General features: G+C 51.9%; 9 protein-coding genes across 9 annotated transcripts; 6 read left to right on the top strand and 3 right to left on the bottom strand.

Moving 5' to 3' along the window:
- Positions 1-441: 441 nt before the first annotated feature.
- On the top strand, positions 442-1,441 carry met16 (phosphoadenylyl-sulfate reductase (thioredoxin); the record flags this gene model as incomplete). Its single annotated transcript, XM_058454004.1, has 2 exons — positions 442-628; positions 693-1,441. The coding sequence occupies 2 exons, from the start codon at positions 442-444 to the stop codon at positions 1,439-1,441; spliced, it is 936 nt and encodes a 311-aa protein (XP_058306253.1).
- A 1,043-nt stretch (positions 1,442-2,484) lies between these two features.
- Positions 2,485-3,998, bottom strand: N7498_006941 (glycoside hydrolase family 30 protein; the record flags this gene model as incomplete). Its single annotated transcript, XM_058454003.1, has 2 exons — positions 2,485-3,086; positions 3,137-3,998. The coding sequence occupies 2 exons, from the start codon at positions 3,996-3,998 to the stop codon at positions 2,485-2,487; spliced, it is 1,464 nt and encodes a 487-aa protein (XP_058306252.1).
- Positions 3,999-6,710: 2,712 nt separating this feature from the next.
- N7498_006940 (putative pathogenicity factor) lies at positions 6,711-7,805 on the top strand (the record flags this gene model as incomplete). The annotated part of the gene is made up of 1 exon (XM_058454002.1): positions 6,711-7,805. One exon carries the CDS (start codon positions 6,711-6,713, stop codon positions 7,803-7,805), a length of 1,095 nt encoding a protein of 364 aa, XP_058306251.1.
- Positions 7,806-8,322: 517 nt separating this feature from the next.
- On the bottom strand, positions 8,323-10,909 carry N7498_006939 (serine/threonine-protein kinase; the record flags this gene model as incomplete). Its single annotated transcript, XM_058454001.1, has 4 exons — positions 8,323-8,903; positions 8,954-9,559; positions 9,611-10,446; positions 10,527-10,909. The coding sequence occupies 4 exons, from the start codon at positions 10,907-10,909 to the stop codon at positions 8,323-8,325; spliced, it is 2,406 nt and encodes an 801-aa protein (XP_058306250.1).
- Positions 10,910-11,543: 634 nt separating this feature from the next.
- Positions 11,544-13,172, bottom strand: N7498_006938 (snoRNA-binding rRNA-processing protein UTP15; the record flags this gene model as incomplete). Its single annotated transcript, XM_058454000.1, has 1 exon — positions 11,544-13,172. The coding sequence occupies one exon, from the start codon at positions 13,170-13,172 to the stop codon at positions 11,544-11,546; it is 1,629 nt and encodes a 542-aa protein (XP_058306249.1).
- Positions 13,173-13,977: 805 nt separating this feature from the next.
- Positions 13,978-14,949, top strand: N7498_006937 (alpha/beta hydrolase; the record flags this gene model as incomplete). Its single annotated transcript, XM_058453999.1, has 1 exon — positions 13,978-14,949. The coding sequence occupies one exon, from the start codon at positions 13,978-13,980 to the stop codon at positions 14,947-14,949; it is 972 nt and encodes a 323-aa protein (XP_058306248.1).
- Positions 14,950-16,082: 1,133 nt separating this feature from the next.
- On the top strand, positions 16,083-16,366 carry N7498_006936 (oxidoreductase CipA-like protein; the record flags this gene model as incomplete). The annotated part of the gene is made up of 2 exons (XM_058453998.1): positions 16,083-16,100; positions 16,130-16,366. 2 exons carry the CDS (start codon positions 16,083-16,085, stop codon positions 16,364-16,366), a joined length of 255 nt encoding a protein of 84 aa, XP_058306247.1.
- Positions 16,367-17,863: 1,497 nt separating this feature from the next.
- On the top strand, positions 17,864-20,465 carry N7498_006935 (uncharacterized protein; the record flags this gene model as incomplete). The annotated part of the gene is made up of 2 exons (XM_058453997.1): positions 17,864-18,081; positions 18,134-20,465. 2 exons carry the CDS (start codon positions 17,864-17,866, stop codon positions 20,463-20,465), a joined length of 2,550 nt encoding a protein of 849 aa, XP_058306246.1.
- A 417-nt stretch (positions 20,466-20,882) lies between these two features.
- On the top strand, positions 20,883-21,818 carry N7498_006934 (phytanoyl-CoA dioxygenase family protein; the record flags this gene model as incomplete). Its single annotated transcript, XM_058453996.1, has 1 exon — positions 20,883-21,818. One exon carries the CDS (start codon positions 20,883-20,885, stop codon positions 21,816-21,818), a length of 936 nt encoding a protein of 311 aa, XP_058306245.1.
- Between the last annotated feature and the right edge of the window lies 1 nt (position 21,819).

The raw sequence follows: 21,819 nt of genomic DNA, 5'->3' as shown, positions 1-21,819 counted from the left end.
TTTATCAGCCCTCCGAGTCACCAGCTTTACCCATCTGGGTGACCAACAACCGGAAATGTGTCTAAGCGTGAGCTATCAAGCTCCAGAAAAGCCGGTTCGGGGACCCACAGGAACCAACCGCGCAGGTATTGCGTGATTCTCTCAGAACATCGGAGAACCAAATTTTTCAGCAGAATCGCCCGACCCGGCAGGCGGTAGTTTTGAATGATGTGATTGCATTCCCGGCAGAATGGACGGCAAAGGAAGGCCGTCGGATGAGATGCCAGGCACGAAGATCCGAGATGATGTCGTGATTGCCCCTGTTCTTCTTATATTCCTGCCATTGTCATCTCTGGCTCCATCTTCAAGCTCTCTTTGGTGCCCGTTCTTGCAGTGTGGTATTAGCTATCATCCTTTTATCTATTCTCATACTTCTACATCTACTACATTGCACACTTCACCATGCCGGCCAAGATGCCCTTCAGCTACCCCTCCGATGTCGAGGGTGCCATCGACTCTAGAGATATTATGACCGAGTCTGGCTATGTCAGCGGTGGCTCATCAAGTGAAGAATACATTCCCGAAATCGTCTTCACTAAGCCTCATCTTCGGTTCCTTAACCGCCAACTCCAATTCCTCGAGCCCCAGGGTATGTCTTGATTCCATGTTCAACCCCGCTTGCAAAAGTCCAAATCTGACTGATGATACTACAGACATTTTGAGATGGTGCATTACATCTCTCCCCCACCTCTTCCAGACTACTGCCTTTGGCTTGACGGGCCTCGTCACCTTGGACATGCTATCTAAGCTCGAGGTGCCCCGACCTCAGATGGTTGACCTCATCTTCCTCGACACTCTTCACCACTTCGAGGAGACCCTCAACCTGGTCGACCGTGTCCGAAAGCGCTACCCCAACAACACCGTGCACGTGTACAAGCCCGCCGGTGCTGAAGATGCTAAGGAATTCGAATCCAAGTACGGCTCTCGCCTCTGGGAGGCCGACGACCAGCTCTACGACTGGGTCGCCAAGGTCGAGCCTGCTCAGCGTGCCTACCGTGATCTCAACGTCCACGCCGTCCTCACTGGTCGCCGCCGCAGCCAGGGTGGCAAGCGTGGTGACCTCGATGTCATCGAGGTCGACGAGGCCGGCCTCATCAAGATCAACCCTATGGCCAATTGGTCTTTTGACCAGGTCAAGCAGTACGTCAAGGAGAACGACGTCCCTTACAACGAGCTCCTCGACCGTGGCTACAAGAGCGTTGGTGACTGGCACTCTACCCAGCCCGTCGCTGACAACGAGGACGAGCGCTCTGGTCGCTGGAAGGGCCAGCAGAAGACCGAGTGTGGTATCCACAACCCCCGCTCCAAGTACGCCCAGTACCTGATGGAGATGGAGCGCAAGCGCCAGGAAGAGGCCCTGACGCAGGCATTGCACAACCAATTGGCCACTGCCGCTCAGTGATCTCGACGCTTCTGCGTTTCCTTCCTTCCATTGCATACCCCTGGCGTTTCTGTGAATGATACCTCCTCTGCTTTGTTACTTCAGCGACTCGGCCTTTTTCACTCTCATGATTTGATTTTGAATTTTTTTTTTTTTTCTGAAAAGCCGATGGTACAAAAAGTGATTTGTGTACTGTCGTTTGCATGTCCTTTCCCCGTCTCTCTTGGGATGCTCCTGTATATAGGGAGTTGGACTTCACTCTCCGGCCCTTCGTGGGTCGTGGAGACATGATAATGACCTTTGCATGATAGACGCTAAAATATTCAATTGCATTTATTTAACCTCAAATCTTTCCAAAACACGTAAAATATAAATCAACACTATTCACGGGTTGATAGCTGCTTTCGACTTTTGCGGTTGTTGGAGGGTGTGATCACGTGCAGCGGCAACCCTAACTGAGGCTTTTGAGGGGTCCTGGTCGGTATCTCCATCAGGCATCGCGCAAAATCAACATGCTCGAGGTAGAAGGCAATTCGATAGTAGATTATAGATTTGGGTCTCACAATGGTTTGTTCAAAAGCTGAATAGAGTCTGAAACTGTCAATTTCAAAATTTGCAATGACACGTCCTTCAGAGCAGCATTGGTGGAAGGGTGGAATGGGAAGCATGGACTCGGGATTGATAGCTAAGAAGATCTTGTCACAGTTATCATGCTGGTGAACACCCTTCATATTCCCAGACGTGAATACACGAATTTTATCACTGTCGGCTCCTCCGTATAGTTTCATCGGCCATATTTGATCGCTTCCACATACTGGACGACATCAAAAGCCGCACCGAGGACGAATCAAGGGTAAGCTCATGTTTATTTCCTTTGATGCTAGCTGGATTATAGTTGGCGAGATCCGACTGACAGGGGAGAACCCGGAAATTGTATACACTTTGTACGATTATGAAAGGCCCCGGGGCTATAAGTATCATGAGGATTTCCAAGTTCCAAAGTCCTTACTTGTAGAACAGCTCTTATAAACGGTGGCCCTCACAACATCATTCTTGAAACCACTCTAGCTGGATGCCGGAAGCACCCAAGTGGTGACTGACTCACTAGGGACATTACCACTCCACTCCTGTCCGCTCTGGGTAGAAAGAGTCACGTAGATATCATTGCTGAAAGTGTTCTCAATCACGACGGTGCGAGTTCCATCCGGGTTCAAAGAGGCCACAGATTGCACTCCACCACTGGAGTAAGTGTAGCTACCAGTGCCGCTCAGCACGATAGCTCCAGGGGGCATGAACTTGCTAAACTGAGCCATCATGTAGTAAGCCGGCTGGTAGATAACAGAGCCATCGTTGATGGTGACCAAGCCCTGGCAGGTAGCGCATCCCCCAGTGGAAAGGTGTGGGCCATCGCTGGAGTCAGTACCGAGAGTCCATGCCGTTACGCCAACGGCCCAGTTCTGCAAAGGCCCCATGGTGAAGTCTGCTGCCTGGTTCCATGTTCCGGCTGGCGTCCAGCACTCGGTCATGTATTGCTTCACGGATGGGTTGTTGTCGTGGAACTCGCTGAGCACTGTCCAGTTCAAGGGGTCGGCGTAGCAATGCCAGGCGACCGTATCGACATATTGCCCAGCACCGTTGATGACGGTCTGGGGGTAGTCGGAGTTATCTTACAAGTTAGTAAAGGATTTCATTTTTCAAGTATCACGGTAGACACACCGGTGTTGTGATCGTACGCCCAGATGTCCGTGCTCAACCCAGCGTTTGAGATGGCAGGACCAACATAGTTCTGAATCAACTGTGCGGACTCGTCTGCGTAGACGTACATCGTGGGGTAACCGGACTGGCTATTCAAAGGCTCGTTCTGAATAGTGATTGCATCGATGGTGGCGCCAAGATTCTTGTAGGCCTGGATGTACTTGACAAAGTACTGCGCAAATGCACTGGCGTATCCCGAGGTTCCGGTGCCACCACTTAGGTAGCCATCGTTTAGATTGTTCTGGTTTGTAGTTCCATCGATGACCCCGTTCAGCTTCATCCAGCCGGGAGCACTCCAGGGCGCACCGAAGATCTTGAGGTTGGATTGTAGCGACTTCATCGTGGCCAACATGCTGGCCATCGCATTACCACGATCGCCAAGATTGAAGCCTGAAAGCGACGGGTCTGCCGTATTTCCATTGTCGTCGTAGGTGTACGCCGGGTCACCGGACAGATCTGAAGCTCCGATGGTGTGGCGCATCAAGGAGAAATCAGCACCTGAACTGGTCATGAGCTGGTTCAGCAGGGTCTGGAGACTCGAGCTGGACAGCGAGTTAAAGGAGGTGACGGTCGCATCTGTCACAGCAGCACCAAATCCAACGATGGTCTGTTTGTAACCGGAGCTTGTGTCATCGATGCTAAGCTTCCAGGTAGATTCGGAACCCGGACTCCCACTGCCTTGGACTGGCGCGGCGACTGAAGAAAGCTTGTAGTTGCCCGCAGAATTTGAGCTGTATGCAGAGGCAGAGTTTGCCCGTTTCTCTGCAGGTGAAGCAGAGCTGACAGCAGCCAGGCTGAGAAGTGTGTAAAGGGTAGGCTTCATGCCGTCGATATGAGGTGATTGAGTCAAATTGTTTGTGTAATGTTCGGTCTACTGACACGGGTTTGTTGCGGGAATACCTTTACAATTTATAGCCATCATTCAGGCCGTCCGTCATGGTCTCACGCGGGTAAAAGCGTGCGCGGCAGACCTGATTCGATTCGAGTGTCAGACTCGCCACAGCAAAGACCCCAATCAGGCGTGGACCTCAGAAACTAAGGAGAAACTAATGCAGTTGGTTGCAACTCTTGACTGAAGCGGAGTGCAAATGCTTGATTTCCGCTCCAATGTTCCCGTAATATCTTCGGTGCAGGTCCCATCGGGGCATGATTCAGGTCCATCTTCACCCCGCAATTTCCACCAAGCCACCGCGCAACCTAACAATACCACGGCACTTGGAACCTGCAAGCTTCTATTCGGACTTGACTTGCCGGCGCTACCGGGCATCAACCCGATCGGGAAATTGGTGAAGAACTCTCGTTTTCGTATTTACCCGCCGGTCTCCAAATCATGAAACCCGAGCGGGTTTTCTGCAAGCCACATGTCCAGGGGAGTTTGGACTTGTGACTGCCGCTGCCTCTTTTGGAAGGCAGCTGTGAATAGCGTTTCCATCTGCGACCTGCGGCTAGAGCCGATGTCCTGCCTTGAAGGGTTAAGATTGGCATATCCAGGGAGACGCACCCCGCTGGCGGTTCATAATTGCCAAGCTCGCGATCGCAACTATCCAGGATTATTTTGTTGCCTCTACTATTTGCAATATTTGCTGCCTGCGATTCTTTGCCGTTGCACATCTGGCGACCGAAGGTGTGCGATCGCCAAAAGAGAAAATCCAGACGCCTGTACCTGCATAATCAGGAAGCTTCGAATGTCAAAAGTGACCTCCATAAAAGTAAATACATCTCTCAAAATGATATGACAGACTTTTGGAGCCCGATACCGTTAAATCCGACATTTGGAAGGATAAGTAGTTGTTTTGTGGACATTACTAACCCTAGCTATCTCATATGGGGTAACGGCTAGCCTAACCGTCTTTCACACGGTAGACCCGGGTTCGACTCCCGGTATGAGAAAACTCATATATACTTTTTTTTGTCCATGACCAAGTAAGTATTCACGAAGTTTCATCGAACCAGAAAAGGGGTTTTAATTACACTAATCCTTTTGCTATCGCCGTCAAATCTACCGTAACCTGGGAAATGAAGGTGTCCACGGCGATGTATAACGATCCTGGTAGCTCCCAGTTTCAAAGTCGAGCTGGGAGAGTAGATTAAGGTAGGTAGATACGTTGAACAGCTATAGTAGCAGTCCCTGTATCCACCTACCTACGCTAATTGACATTCTCGGTGGATCAGACCTGCCCTGGACCGGGACTGCCTCGAAACAAGTTCCATATACTCAGGATGACGGATATGGTGTTCACCCCTGACCCTCCAACTCCAGGGCTACACCCGACCCACCACGCCTACTCAACAGGTCAATCAAGTGAACCAGGTGGAGGGATACGAGAATATCAGATGGCATCGCGTGGTCGAGGACACTCAGCATCACTTGCGTTGGACGACACGTCAATTACATGTAGTTTTATTTCGGTCAAATCTCATAGTTCAAGGACCCATGCTATTCTAATTCTACAGACTCATCAGGATTGTCAGAACGCCGGGGAATCTAAGGTATCATTTCCTGCATAGAGGTTATTCTAGTTCTCTTGTTTCTCATTGGAAGTAGATTGAACCTATTCAGAATACGCCTACACTCATCAGATCCGCAGAAGTAGAAATAGATCGCGAACAATGCCGCTTTTGCTGAAATTCATGGGGAAAGGAAGGGACAGAGAGATGATAGGTGTTTGCATATTTTATGAAAAGCCAATGTGAGAGAAAGAGAGAGAGAGGGAGGGAGGGAGTTGTCCAAGTCGGTGAGATAGCGGAAAGGATAGGATCTCTGCGTTGGACATGCTTCACCATGAACAAATCACTCGGCCATTCACTCGTTAATCGCCCCGGCGACGCTCACTCGAACGTAGAAGGAAACTTCCGCAAAGCGTTCATATAAAAGTGATCCAATCCTGCTCACTTCTCCATCTCATTCCTCCTCTGTCCCCATTCTTGTACTCCTGTTCTTTCTTCATCTATCCATCTTCTATCATCAAATATCCCCCATCTTCCCTTTCTCCGTCTTTTTTCATTAATCCCAGCATTCTTATTTTTCTACTCTGCTGTGGTGTATTTCAAACCACACATGAAGCCTCATCCCTCACCTGAGCAGGACATGATTCCTGTCCCAAGTCTTCTTCTCCAACCTCTGTCATCCCGAGCCAACTCAAGTACACTGGAGGGAACAGGAACTCATCCTGTCCCAAACTTCGCCACTCCTCCCATGGGAGGTGTCTCCAATATCACGGGCTTGGACCCAGAAGAAATCCAGCGAGAACGGAGGAAGATCATGTATCGTGAAGGGAATCCGTTTAAGAGCCCTTTTCCTCCAGCCCGGGCACGGAGTATGAGCCCAAGACGGGCTGAGCTGCCCATTCGCTTGAGATCTCCACAGGATCCATCATTGTCCACAACTTTAACAAACCAAAGGGTTGTCCTTCCACCCATCAATGGGGCTCGATGTGGCCCCAGCATTACTTCACCAAGTGCTCAAGATGGACAACCACGCCAACCGCCGAGCCTTCCTCCTCTTTCCCTCGATCCTTCCGTTTGGCCTCCCCCCATGCATCTCCCATCTCGCCATCCTGCACGGGACTTTGATATCCAGGATCGAGAACAAGATACCCCCGGAGATGTCGTCCACCAGAGCAGCCCTGGACCTGACAATACTACAGATCAGGAAGATGAGAACGAGGTTGACGGGCCTGGCGAGCCACTGGATGAGGAGAAGGAGCAAAACTCCCAAGATCCTTCGTGCGAGTTCGCCATGCCCTGCCGAATGAACCCCTCGCCAGATGGGATGCACTACCGCAAAGTGATTTCTCACATATTCGGCCGCAACAAGGCTACGACAAAGCTGTTCCCAGCCCATGTCTGGGTTCACTATTGCCGTAAGCACTACCAGCGTGCTCGCTACCGCGCTGACCAGTGGCCATTCACCCAATGCGAGCTGCTTCTGGAATCTCTGCGGCGCATGGAAGATTGGGATGGCGTTGAGAACTTCAAACTCACTCTTCGACGCCGCGAGCAGCTGCGAGTGGACAAACCTGACAACGCCGAGGTCAAGGCATCTGGATCTTCCACCACTCTTCAGACCGGCCGCAAGCACCCAACGGCCATCATCTCTCCGGTCCCCGACTGGCTTCGCGGACAGACGGACACCATCATGTCATTTGATGACATCCGTGCGCTCATCATGCAGATCCGTGAATACATGGTCAAACTGCGGAATGATGAGAAGTCTCGCAGAGCTAAGGGGTCAGAAGCTGGTGAGAACGGCAACGCCAAGAACGAGCTGCGCCAACAGGCGAGTCGTGTGCGGTTCCCCGATATTGAGATCCTTCCGTTCTTCAAGCGGTGGGTGGTCGACGCGGCGCTGCGTCAGAGAGATTCTCGCGAGAATGGTGACCGGGATGCCGAAGCAGAGAGCGATGATGACGATGACCCCGGGAATGACGAAGACGAGGACGAGGACAATCCCGATGATGCCGATAACGATACTCCTGTTGGCAAGATTGGAAGAACTGGGACCAACAGCGGTCGATCTGAGAGCCAGCGACGTCGCTCTCAGCGAAACTTTGTCAGGATGGTCTCGGGCCTCACTCGTGTGTCTCCCAGTGGTGCAGTCAAGAAGCCCAACCTTAGCAAGAAGTGTTAAACTCACTTTGGATTGCTGTTGTTTTTTGCCTTTGTTGTTCTTAGGGGGTGTTCCAAGATAGGAGCTTCGATTTCGTTGACCTTTCGCTGGCTTTTGACTGGCTTTGGATTGACCTTGGCGTCACTTTTACGTCCATTCTTTTGTGTTCCTACTTGCTTTGAAGAATGAAGAACCAACTTTCTTATTCTTAGTCGTCGACAGTAGAATATCTTAATCAGTGGAGATCTGCAGTCTCCGTAAGCAAATCATTCCCTGGTATACTGAGTTCAAGAAGAGGCGTCTCTACTAGTCGAAACAACACAAAAATAGCACATAGAACATGTGTGCAACCTTGAAAGGAGTAAGCCTTTTTTATGAGGTAAGTAACTCCATGAGATGTGCAAGATCAACAAATAGAAACGCTCGCTATGACACCAAATGCTAACAGATCCGATGTACAAACACGCCACGCCCCCAAGAGAAGAAGAAGAACAACATTAGAGAATTATTATGATCATATTGGTCGTCAGGGTCGAGACTAACTAGCCACAGCCAGCTGGGCCACAAGGTCGGAGGCCACATCCAAGAATGGGTACGGGCTGGTGACCTCCTTCTCTTTGTTCTTCAGGCGCTTGCTGATCGGGTGCCATTCAGTATCGCCCTGAGGGCGGATCACATTTTGGTAGCCGTCGCACTTGAAATCGACCATGTAGTTGTTCTCCTCGAGTTGGTACAGCTGGATGTCGAGGAAGACCCAGACACCGTGGGATATGCTTGGCAGTCCACCTGGCTGGTTTGCCGACGAAGGCGCAGATGGTGCAGATGGCGCAGATGAAGTGCTGTTCTCGAACGTGGAGGTTTTCCCGTCCTTGTCCTTGTCCTCAAATGGAGTGGAGATGCCGGAAATGTGGAAGCGGCGGCGGAGCTCCTCGAGATCGCTCCGGCTGTTGTAAACGGAAGTCGATGCACCCGGAGCCTTGACGCCTTCCTTCAGAAGACGGGCACGAATGAACCAGGGGTCATTGGGAATGTAGTAGTCCGAGGGAAGATCCGGATATTTGCTCTGCAGAGGCTTTGGCTTGTCAGGGGAGGGTGTTGCCTCGGGTCCGATATTTGTGCCTTCGAGAAATTAGCATGATTATCTTCGGGAAGATAAGAAGGGATCATACCTGATTCCACCGGCTTGATATCCCACAATCCACCTTGGGCAGCAATTGCTCTATACAAGTAGAGCATTGCCTCGTAGGGTTGATTGCGCGAGCGGATGCCAAACTGCCACTTCCGAGATTTTTTAGGCTGCTGTGTGATGGGATGGCCGATCGGTGGTTCAAATCGCAACTTATCCAAATCAACGACACTGCGAGAGTGAGGTTTCAATGCCCGGGCAGTGAGTGTCTGATCCTCTTGAGATACCTCCCGTTCAGGTGCTTCTGGGTCAGCCCGAGCAGCTTCTTGCCGACGCTCCGCAAGGAGTTGTTCTCGGGCTCTTTGTTCCCGATCACGTTGTTCCATAAGCTGATCATGGACATATGGAAGACTCGTTGGTAGAATTCGGACGTGGCTCACGCGAGGTGAATCAACTTCAGTATCTGCTGACTGGTAGTCGTCAGGCCGTGCACGTCGTGCACTAGGGGTTCGAGTTACGGGCGGGGCCGGCGCTGGGGCTGGGGTTGGAGGAATCTGGGCTTTAGGTGCAGCGGCGGCCCGCTCGGCTGCTGGCGCAGGCCTCTTCTGCTGAGAAACGCTTTGAGCCATCAAATTATCTTCCGTCGGTGCTATAGTCGGTGATTAGTTATAGCTCAAAGAGAACTGTTGAAAACACCTACAGTTCGTTTGCATCATCTCATTCTCGACAACAATGGAGAATGCATCTTTAATCGCACTGGGCTCCGGGTGCCGCAATGCGTCCTCAATATCATCTTTTCCGTATCCCATGCTGCGCTCGAGCTTCGACACGGCGATCTGGTGAATTTTGTGCTGGACGGGAAGTGGCTTTCCTGGGGCAACATTTCGAGAATCGATAGGCTTGTTCGTATCCACACCCGTCGCAATGTATTCCTCCGGCGGGGGCTCCAGGTACTTTGGAATGTTCTTGGTAAACCATGGGTCCTCTCGGATCTCTGCAATGGTAATTCTGTGAACCGGGTGGACCTGAAGCATAGCCCGGATCAAGCGGGCAGCCCCGGGAGAGATGTATCCAGGGATATGGAAAGTGCCTGCAGCAATTTTCTTAAAAAGAGCCGGGATATAGTCATCGTCAAATGGCAGTCTGCCCACCAACAACACATAGAGGATCACACCGCAACTCCAAACATCCACCTCGGGCCCCGCATACAGCTTTCCAGAGATCACCTCCGGGGCCGCGTAGTTTGGACTGCCACAGCTGGTCTTGAGGAAGTTTCCATCCGTCATAATGTTACTCAATCCAAAATCGGCGATCTTGACGTTTTTCTGGCTATCGATGAGCAGATTCTCCGGCTTCAGGTCACGGTGGACGATCTTGTGCCGGTGGCAGTACTCGACGGCGCAGATAATCTGCTGGAAGAACTTGCGGGCTTCGTCATCGTTGCATTTTCCCTTGCGGACCAGGTAATCGAATAATTCTCGTTCGGCGTACTCGAGGACCATCACAATGTCGGTTTTGGTAGCAATGACCGTGTATCTGCGGGAAGGAGGGGCATGAGTCAGTGATCCAGACGCACGCACAACCTCAGGAAAGCAGCAAGGGGACTCAATTCGTACAATTTAATAATATGAGGATGCCGTAACAATTGCAAGTACTGAATCTCTCGCTCCACACGACCGACCATGTCGCGGGACAGGAGCTTGCGGCGGGAGATAATCTTGAGGGCGACCTGCCTTCCACTGGGCTGGTGGATGGCAAGCTTCACCTTTCCGAAGGAGCCCTCGCCGAGTATCTTGATCGTCTGGTACTGATCAAGACGCTGCATGTCTCGCGTGGTGGCGGGCGACTGCATCGAGGCGTCGCTCCTCCCGGTCGGGCGCGGCGGCGGCATTGCCATGGCGGAGGGGTTCGTAGCGGGCTTGCCGGCACGTTCACGCGGCGTACGGTCGGCAGGAGGAAGAGGAATTGAGAGGTCTTCCTCGTCAAATGCGGACGCCATGATGAGAAATGGCTACGTGACGTGATTGATTTTCTGGGTCGGTCGGGCCCAGCGGTCCGACTTGATGACTGTTCCCTGGTTCTCTGACTACTTCAGGTTATTTTTTTTCTTGGTCAGGGCATTGCCAATCAGTCGGTCTCGACCCTCTCCACAATAGAGCCGAGGGTGGAGATGAACAGCTGGTGCTTAGGAGAGGGGGGCGGGGCAGCTACGGATTCCTCTTTTTTTTTTGGGTGCCAAGCGTGCTAACCGAGACGTACGGTGTAGAATGCTGTGTCTCAGATAATCTCAGATGTTCAGAGAAGGCCTCGAGGGTAGGGAAACATGGCAGAGTTGAGAAGAGAAAGTTCGAGAAGATCGTCTCGCTTGGATCTGGCGATGGGTTGGGTTTGGCCGGTGCCCCATTGCTGTTTAGGGGCGCTTTGCTGAGACTCGGATACTTCTCCGATCCTCCTACACACCATACCAGGTTCAGTACAATGACCACCACGAACGTGTAGATTAGGGTCAGCTTTCAAGTATACAGTGATTTTGATTTCTATGCAATTCTGTACAAATGATCAATGCCCGCCATGTGCACCAATGGAAAATCCCAGACACCTGCCCAAAACTCCAAGCCGTACGTTCGACTCTTTTAGATCGCCTTCAACATATCCAGCATTCCTTTTGTCTGGCAGGCGTGCTGGGCCATCTCCACTTCGTCGCGCACCCGGCGGTGCAACCGCTCAACCTGCTTATCGATCTGTGCCGACTGGCCAAGGTTGCCCGAGTAGATATCGAGCAGATTCATGGCGACCTCCACACTGAGATCGACCAGGCGGGGTTCACGAATGTGCTTGTAAATCCATTGCAGCACGGGCTGAAGAGTAACTTCGTCGCGGCCCTTGAGCGAGGTCCGCAAGGCCGAGCGGTGCCGCAGGGCCGTGAGGAGCGTGAGTTGGGCATTCTTGTCGGTCGATGTCAGAACCTGATCCAGGGCGACTGAGTACCGTCCCTTGCGAAGGTCATTCTCCCATGGCTGCTCCTTCTTTCGTCGCTTGCTGTCCTGCCCCTCAATCACAATATCCACTCCCTCTCCGATGAAATCGCGGCCACGCAGCCGCTTGTCCCATCCAGAGCCGCGCTGCTTTTGCTTCTTTGCAACTTGTCGGTCGTGCTCCTCCAGCTTTCCTTCCAAGAGCGCCGCCATCTCTTTCCGCCGCTCGCGCTCCTTGATTTTTTGTTGGCCTGACAGGCGGGTCTTAACAGAGAGTAGACCCGACTGCATACCTACAGCAATGTGCTTGTCCTCGTGTGCCATACCGGATGTGATGACGCGGAGCGACAGAATGGGCGAAGGGTACTTGGATCCAGAAACTGCATTCCATCCCGTAGTCTCAAAGACCTTCATGTGTCCGTCGAGCGCACCACTGAGCAAGCGCTCGCCGTTGGATGCCAGTGCAAGTGAAGTGACTGTCTTCTGGTGATTTTGGATCATGTGTAGGGGCTTACCAGCCACGACATCGAGTACTGCGATCTTGTTGTCGGCGGCGGCCAGAACTGTTGTGCCCGCCGGCATAGGCAGGACGCTCTCGATGGGCGCAGCCATCTTGAAAGTCATAGCCGCGCGGCTCTCCACACGCGGATCCCAAATCCGTACAGTACGATCGTATGAACCGGACACCAAAAGCCCAGATGAAGCCATTGAACCGGGCATGAACGCACCGCTGCGCACGTAGTCGGTATGGCCGACGAATGTACGCGCACTTGATTCCGTAGGCAGATCCCATAATCGGACGGTCCGGTCGTCACTGGCCGAGAAAACGGAAGTCGGGTCGCTAGGCGAGAATTTGGTCACCCACACCGGCTGCTTGTGCTCCTTCCATGTCTTCAAGATTGCGCGCGAACCAACGTCGAAAACCTGCACGGTACCAGTATCGTCACCCGTCACCAGCACGCGGCCGTCCGGCCGGACATCCGTAGCCCGAACTGTATCATCGAAACGAGTAATTGTCCTCAGCAGCTTGCGCGTGCGAATCGAGTAGATCTGGACCCGGGCACCAGTTGTCACTGTGAAGACATCCGGGGGTTGAGTGAGGGATGGAAAGGCTGCAGCGGAGGACGGGACGGAGGGCTGAGTGATAAGATTGACAGGTCCATTGGCCGGCGAAGGGATCAGGAGGGGGTTCTTGAAGGTGCGCCAGTATTGCTGCTCTGGCGTCAGGCGGGTTGAGGGCAACGAGGCGAGCTTGACCTGCTGCAGAGGCAGGACGGGCGCCGCCATGGTGTTTGATTAAAAATTGGTCGCCGATTGCGGACTGCGGCCAAAGAAATCAAAAAAGAATGAGCCAAAACCTCGTGGCTGGCAGAGGCGTTTGATCGTAAGAGTTGAGGATCTTTTTTCTGCCGATCAAAAAAGTTCGCCTGCCCAATCGGGAATGGCGGCGGTAGCTGTTGTGGCCTGAGGCAGAAAGCCGATGTTGGAACGAACAGCCTTCATTGAATGTATAAGTAAATGATTTTGCACTAATTAGATTAGTTCCTTTAGAACTAGTAAGCTTCTAAGTATATACCTTTAAACTAAGGCTTCTATTGAAGAAAATTGAGAGTAAAGTAAAGGAAATACTCAAAAATGCAGGCGAAAACTGTATGAATTATGCAGTCACGAGTCTCTGCTATAAGACTGGCCCCTTTTTCAGGTAACTATCTATTTTATTCTGCACTTAGTAATGCTACAGTGCATCTCGAAACTGGTGCCACCACCTACACTCTCTCAATGTTTCCCGAAAACCAATGCCAAGACCCATGGATCTATATTTGGAATATACTCGGAATATCAATATTCCTGTATCAGTATCAATACAGCGACTTACTCAAATTATACTATGTAACACGATGCTCTGTCTTGTAACTGAATTTTGGCACTGGTGGGGGGCCTAGAGGGTGGGTAGTGCCTTTCCAACATTAGTTCGTTAAAGCGAATAATTACTGTATGCCGCGTACACCAGGGCGTTGCCTAGTTCGTCTCTCTTTCTTTTAAGGGCAAACTTTCCACCCAGTACTCTCTCCCTCTACCTTCAACTGCGGCCATGGACGTCAATTCCAATTCCACAGCCAGCTTGTCGGCTCCGCTCGACCCTATAGCCGTGGCGGCTAGAGGAAATGAGATTAAAGGTCTCGAGATCTTCCAGAAGACAACAGACGACTTTACGCTACCCAGGGTAGAGGAGCTTATGTCTGAAATGAACGCAGATCAGCCTAACGGAGGCACCGACATGGCATATGGAAAAGCAAATTCCCAAATTCTTCGCTTTTGGAAGGCCAATCCAGCCAAATCGTCCAAATCATCCAAAGCTCCGATTGTCCTCTTCGTTCATGGCGGAAGTTGGCGCTCGGGGACTTATTTAGACTCTATTGGGTCCGCCAAAGTCGCCTATTTGATTGATAAAGGTTATGCCTTCGCTACGGTCAACTATACACTTATTCCCTCTGTGACGGTGGAAGAGCAAGTACAAGAAGTGGCCAACTCGATCAACTATCTAGTGGAAAACGCAACTAGACTCGACATTGATTCTGAACGATTCATTTTGATGGGGCATAGTTCCGGCGCCCACGTTGTCACTCTGCTAGGAACTGATACGAGCTACCTGGAGCGAGCGGGAACTAGTATTTCCATTGTGCAGGCCGTCATCGCCCTGGACGGCTCCAACTACAATGCAGCGGCTGAGATTCTCGATAATCCGGGCCCGACTGCGAACAACATGATTTATGGGTTCGGTACCGATCTGAAGCGACTAACTGCCATGTCACCTACTTATCATACCCACGCGCCTAATGCCCGCTCGTTTCTGCTTCTCCACGCTCATCGACATGGGGGCATCCGTCAGGCAGTCGAACTAGCCGTGGCGCTAAACGCTGCGGGTACCGATACTACGTTGCATGTGTTTGAGGGGCAGGGTTTCGAAGGCCATGTTCAAGTGCTGCTCCGATTGGGGGATCCGACCTATCCTGCCACGGCCGTGATGGAAAACTGGCTCAAGATCCACGTTCCAGTGATTTGAATAATAGCGCAGGAGCCGTTCAATCTGCGGAATGACTTGGCGAGGGGTCTAGTATGTATTCAATGTATTGCCGATTCGGGTTTACTGTGAACTTCGGGATATGTTGAATACAAGCCGGCCAAAAGTCAAACGAATATATAACTTCCTATGATGCCTACCAAGGGACTTCTTACTTTTGCTTCATTTTTTTTTATCTTGGTGTAGAAATGACCTGCCTTTTGAGAACAACCACACCCTACAAAAATAGTTCACCACTGTGGACCATGTCATAGATAGGCTTGTATTTTGAAGAGGCTATATTTGGGGCCATCTTGGTTCGTCCACTCGTGATTGATTGTTAAGCTTCCCCTCCTTCGGAAGGTTGCTTTGGAGGCGGGGTATGGAGGTATTAGGTGTATTGAATCTAGAGGCGGGGTATGGAGGTATGTATTGGGTGTATTGAATCTACAGGCGAATAACTAAACCAGATTCAGGGGTATAGCAATACAGAGTCTTTTTCACCGCTGATTGGCCCTTATATTACGTGCTCTGACAGCCAACCACTCTTTAAGGCACCAAGGTATTGAATCTCCTGTTCTATCCGCTAACTAGTTATTATTCTATCTACATTGAACGACAGAAAAGCGATAGAGAAATCATTTAATACCATATTTTCCAGCAATTTTTGCGATTTTTTCGACACAGAGATCTGGAATTGTCAGCATTTTGAATCGACAGAAACTATTCCAGTATGCAAAGACTTACTCCCCGAAGACCATCAGAGCCTCAATTTCCCCCATAGGCTCATGTTTCTCATGTCGACTACGAATCCATCCTCGAGTTGACTCTCACGTTAATAACCGGCCAGGATACAGCTGTTACAGCTGTAGGGGCTGCGGGGATTATGACACAAACCGACCTGATTCAGGCAGCCATTTGTGCAGCAGTCTACCGCTACATCCGTTCTAATTTTAGCGCTGATGCTGAGAATCCCAGTGCGTCCACGCTATCCGTGTACCAGTGCAGCATCGTAATACCTAAAACTTTACAGGAGGATGTCAAGATTCATCCTGAATTTACCTATACTTTGATCCGTGATGGGATGTGCTTGGAATGGGACCTGGCCCATCAATACCAGACACCTCCCTTCTAGGATGGTGGAGTTCATCCTAGTACGACTGCTTTCGCTACCGCGGATCAGGTGGTGGCTGAGGTACTTCCTCATCTGGATGAGACCAAAAACAGATTGGTCTATGTGCACGGCAAGGTGATCACTCAGCGCCAGATCCTTGGTATCGCGCAGAGGATTGCGAGGGAGAGGAAGTGGAATCCGGCGAATGTCAACATTGCCGGTTTGATGGGCAAGTCGCGGGAGAGCTATGCCAAGGAAGTGCAAGTGGCTTTCTCTGCCAAGCGATCTTTGGGGAGAGTCTCCTAGGTGGACAATGAACTCTTGGGGATTCAGACGTGACTTGGAGGAGGATTTGAGGGCTCTGATGTCTCATTCTGCATCGAAATACACCTGGTGGCCTTCGGCACGTAATTTCAACTACGCAATCCCTAGTCGTCCCAAGGTCTGTCTGAATTTCCTTCGAGTCAGCCACAAATGCCTTTTTAGGTACCCATGTGGGTAATGCCACATATTCATTGGCATCCTCATCAGGACTAAAACGATATTGCTCTAAACAAAAAAAGATTTTCAGATTGCTTTCTTCCTGAATGTTGGTATGTGCGGGCTGCAGTGGTATAGAAGCAATGTAATAGCTTAAGAATGGGAGGCGCAATAATCCTTGCATCAGGGTAAAATATTTCAGAAGTGATTGTGAATGCGTCGCTTTGAAGTACCCGATTTCTAGTATATTGTATTGAGTAATGTGTACGGAGTAGGGCTATAACAACTTCAATGGTACGCCATGGTGGCTGGTCGTGATTATCTTAGGAATCGGGCCGGGATACGGACTTCCCCGCAGATGACGAATGGCCTCGTCGTACAGTACAGGCTGCTATTTTTCTTCCTCGGGGTAGTCTTTTAATAGAAAATTGCCCGGCGTATATTCGATGATCGGAGTCCAGGCTCGGCGAGTCTCCGTGGCAGTGATGCAGGCAGCACCGTTCTGTCTGACAGAGGCTCCAAGGGGGTGGTGGATGTGGTACTAGATCTGTCTCACCTCGACGGCAATTGTCATTGATTTCGATTTTGGAGCGTCTAGCAATAAATGCTCGGCAATTAGAATAGCGGTGCGGTAAGTGAAGTGTTTGGCTGTCGCCATGGCAATTAGGTGGGGAGGTGAGGGGCCCCGATGCAGCCGCCAACCCTACAAGTGGAGAGATGCGTTGACAGCTGTGAGGTCTCGACTGAAACCGGATTCAGAAACAGCGCTATTGAATAATGACGATCATGGCTCTGGACCAGTCGCCAATCGTTGCCCTCTCACGCCCCTGTCCGTCGGGAATGTTTCGATCGGGTGGATCGCGGTGGCTGGGAAGCAGATCGGAGCTGACGCTACTGCTCCACCTCGCTCTGGATTTCCCTGGTCGAAGATAGATTTGGTGAACAAAGATGGCGACTTAATGTACTTTTACTCTGGTCGGACATGCGAAGGAGGCCGGCACAGGTGCAGCAGAGAAGACGAGTGAAGTACGCAAGTAAATAGAGGGGATCGGAGTCTCTGTTTATCGATAATGCGTATTGTCACGTACCGTCATATCTCCCCGGGCCCGGACGCTTTTCAGGGGAAGCAGCCAATAGCGACCCGTACTAAGGCCGTCCCCAGCCACCTCGGATACCGCAAATACAGCCTCTGACATTCCGTCAGGCGCCTTTATCTTTCTTTTTCTCCCTTCGCTTTCTCTTCTTCCAAGTCATCGCCAATGCTGCTCTCGCATTTATACCCCAGTGTGTGCATGACAGGTTGAAAGCGTGCAAGAAGCTATCATGTCTAAGCTCTCCAGAGTTAACCATGCTGCGGGCATCTTCGCCGACATGTCGGTCGATGGGCCCGCCATCGGTACTCTCGTTGCCATTATCGACCGTGCGAAGAATCTGCCCAACCGCAAGACCATGGGCAAACAGAACCCCTACTGTGCTGCTCGTCTGGGCAAGGAGGCAAAGAAGACCCCTACTGATCTACGTGGTGGACAAACACCTCGATGGTACGTCAACAACCATGAAGCGGTTTATCAGAGCTAACATCCATTGTTCCAGGGACCACGAGCTTCGATTTACAGTACACGAGTCTCCTGACTACTACAGGATGAAAGTTTCAATCTTCAACGATGACAAGAAGACCGACTTGATTGGCGAAACTTGGGTCGACCTACAGAATTTGATCATTCCCGGTGGAAGCCAAAATGACCACTGGCACGTCCTTCAGTGCCGAGGTAAATACGCAGGCGAAATCCGACTCGAGATGACATACTACGACACCCGTGAGCAAGACGTGGCGGTGATTGAGCGACGGAAAGTTGCGGCCGAAAGGGCACAGGGCAAAGTCAGCCCTTCGGCAAGCTCAGTGCTGTCTGGAACATCTACGATGTCTGCCATGTCGGGACTGTCGGGTCCTCGTCAGTTAGAGAAGGTCAAAAGACGACCTCTGCCCACAGACCCATCCGGAGCCACCCCTGCCAGACCCCCTGCTCCAGAGCACACCCAGTCAGCTCCTCCGCTGCACCACCCCATGCCTGCCAGGCCGGCCATGCGTGATGTTGCCCAGACGATGCCACAATCTGCCGCCCCCGAACCCCTCCCTTACGCTCCGAGACACTCCGAGCCTTCTTATGACACCCAAGCCTATGCTACGGTTCCCAAGTCGCAACCGCGAGGGACGCATGTTGGGCCAGATGATTACCAGCGGGAATGGAGCGCCCCAGCTCCAGCTCTCCCTCCTGTGGACATGATGAGACATAACACCCAGGAACTCTCATACGCTGCTCCTGAGGCCCCCGACCATGCGTACGATCCGCGTCCCCTGCAACCACGCAGCCATTCTGATTACGATCGTCCTCCTTCGCGTGACCATCAGTCAGCATCAGAACCACTATTTGAGCCTGATGTGAATGAAAGGGTGCAGTATGATGCGGGTTTGCAACCGCACAATGCGCACAGTCAAATGGTGTCGCCACAGTACAATGTGAACCCTATGACATTCGGACAGGTGTCAACCTTTGTACCACACGCATCGGGTAACGTGCCTGCGCCGTTGAATTATAGCCGCCCCAGTTCATCGTCAGGACCAGTGGATGACCTTCGGTACCAGCCACATGTCAAGGCTTTACCACCTCCCCACGTTGACGAATATCATCCAGAGTATGCTGGAATGCAGCCGAGCGTGGAAGATGAAGAAGACTTGGATATGCCTCCGCCCCCGCCCCCTGTTCACCGTTCTGGGATGGCGCAGCAGGCACACTCTCCATCCAACCAGTCGCCGTCGTCCTATAAACCATACAATCCTTCCGTGCCCGCAAGTCTGGTCGCCGGATACGAGCCACAAAGCCAGACGGATCGTGCGGTGTTTGAGGATCGAAGCGGCCGGAGACGCAGCGCCCATTTTGATGATGAGATGATGCTCGCCCAGCAACCCACACCGGTACCTTCAACGTACGAAGCTCCTATCTATCCTCTTCGCACATCTCCCCGGCCAACGGAGGAGCGTTCGGGCTCCATTGCCAGTCGAGGCGGCTCAGCTAGTCCAGACACGCGGATGGTGACCCGGAAATCAGTAAGCCCACGGCCCTCATCTTCGGATAGCCGTGCAGGCTCCTCGGTCCCCTTCTCTCCCGACTCCTATAACTCCTTCAACCACCACTCATCCCGACCCGGAAGCGCACGGGATGCTTCCCCCGCATACGAAACGCCATCGCAAGCCAGAGCCGCCTCGTCTCGGCCAGAGATCGAATCCGTCCGAGACTTGGACCAGCCTATTATCGGCGACGATGGTCGCGAAATCGATCCCTCGGACCACCTCCCAGCTGAAACATGGGCCCCCGAGCCGGAGAAGAAAAACCGCAAACCGGAGGTCATCATCCGTTTCAAGCATTCGCCTCGACCGACATCTCGTGGCAACGAGACGCCGCCTCGAAACACGCCGCCACGCGTGGGATTCCGCACAACGCCTGACACTTACAAGCGTTATAACCCAACACACGTGCATACCGACTCTGTGGACCGCACGCCTCCTCGGGCTGATCGGGGACACGAAAGCTATGGCAGTTACACACATAGTCGGGGCTACAACACCCCAACGTCGGCTGACCGGCCGCGCTCTTCCCATCGGGGCTCAGTTTCTCCCACGCCGAGCGCTCGCTCGCCGATTTATGACTATAGCTCCGGTCCGCCCATTCCTTCAAAAGTGCCAATCTCCCAAGGTGCATCTGCCTACCCTGTTGCATCTAATGATGTGAGAAGCGGGCGACCGGGAATGGACGCGTTGAGCCGCGAGCTCAGCACCATCGACATCGGCTCTGTGGCCTGCAGTCCTAGCCGAGCTGTGCGGAAATATGCGCCTCGGCCACCGGCGTCGATGGGCTATGCCAGTTAAAATCTTTGCACTTTATGATTCATGTATTATGTGTTCCACGGGGGTTAACTTCTTATATCCCGGATCTTCTGGTCCCGATTCAGACTGTATTTGGCTATTCTTTTTCGATATCCGGCACTGGCGGCGCTCATGAATTTCTCGTTTGCATTCCAGTATCTATGTACACATGAAGGCTTGCCCTGTGATGGTTTTGAGAGATAATACCTTGATTTTGCAAATAGCCCGATTTCACAAAGTTTTGGAAAGTTCTAGTAGATCCGGATCAATCGCAGCCAATGCTGTAGTACGTAGTTTTTAGGGCAAGCTAGTTGAGAGGGCGTAACCAATCCGACAGCAGATGGATGTCGCTTATCTTAACCTTCCCCGCCTTTTCCATCTCCGATCTCCAACCCAAACTTCTCTTCAACAACGCCCATCATGGCCGGTCTCACACCTGAACAGCTGGCTACCTTCCAGGAGAACGGCTTCCTGGTAATCCCCGACTACCTCAGCTTGTCCGAAGTCGAATCTCTACTCAAAGAGACCGACACCTTGCTGAACAATTTCTCTCTCGACTCGCACCCTCTCACCCAATTCACCACTGGCGACGATGACACCGCCGACCATGTGGGCGATGAATACTTCTTGTCCTCCGGCGACAAGGTCCGTTTCTTCTTCGAGCCGGATGCGTTCACCACAGAGCCTGATCCAATTACTGGCCGCGCGGCCTTGATCAAGCCTAAGCATCTCGCCGTTAATAAGATCGGTCACTCACTCCACACCCTCTCTCCGCCTTTCAAAGCCGTCTCGCTGAACGAGCGTAATGCTTCCGTTGCGCGCTCGCTGGGCTTTACAGACCCGCGCGTCCTGCAGAGCATGATCATCTGCAAACAACCCTCCATCGGCGGCGCGGTTCCCTCGCACCGCGACTCGGAGTTCCTCTATACCGATCCTCCGTCAGCAGTGGGATGGTGGTACGCACTTCAAGACGCAACTCCAGGCAACGGAACACTAGGATTCTGGAAAGGATCACACAAGGGCCGGAAAGGCGGTCATATCACGCGACGATTTGTGAGGAAGGCTGACGATAAAGGCACGGAGTTCATTGAGAATACGGGGCCTGCACTGCCTAAGGGTGCGGACGAGGAGAAGGTTTCTGGACCTACGGATGAGGATCTGGAGGTTGTAGATGTTAAGGCCGGGTCATTGGTGTTGATCCATGGGAATGTGCTGCATAAGAGTGAGAAGAACACTAGTTCGCGCAGTCGCTTTGCCTATACGTTCCATGTTATTGAGGGCGCGGAAGGATGGGATTACGATAAGCGGAATTGGTTGCAGCCGCCGGATGGTGGGTTTTCAAGGTTGAATCAATGAT

The sequence above is a fragment of the Penicillium cinerascens genome (assembly GCF_028974065.1).
Source record: "Penicillium cinerascens strain IBT 15544 chromosome Unknown contig_9_segment0_segment0, whole genome shotgun sequence".
NCBI lineage: Eukaryota > Fungi > Ascomycota > Eurotiomycetes > Eurotiales > Aspergillaceae > Penicillium > Penicillium cinerascens.
Note: the sequence above shows the minus strand (reverse complement) of the source record. Positions and strands in the feature narration are given on the sequence as shown.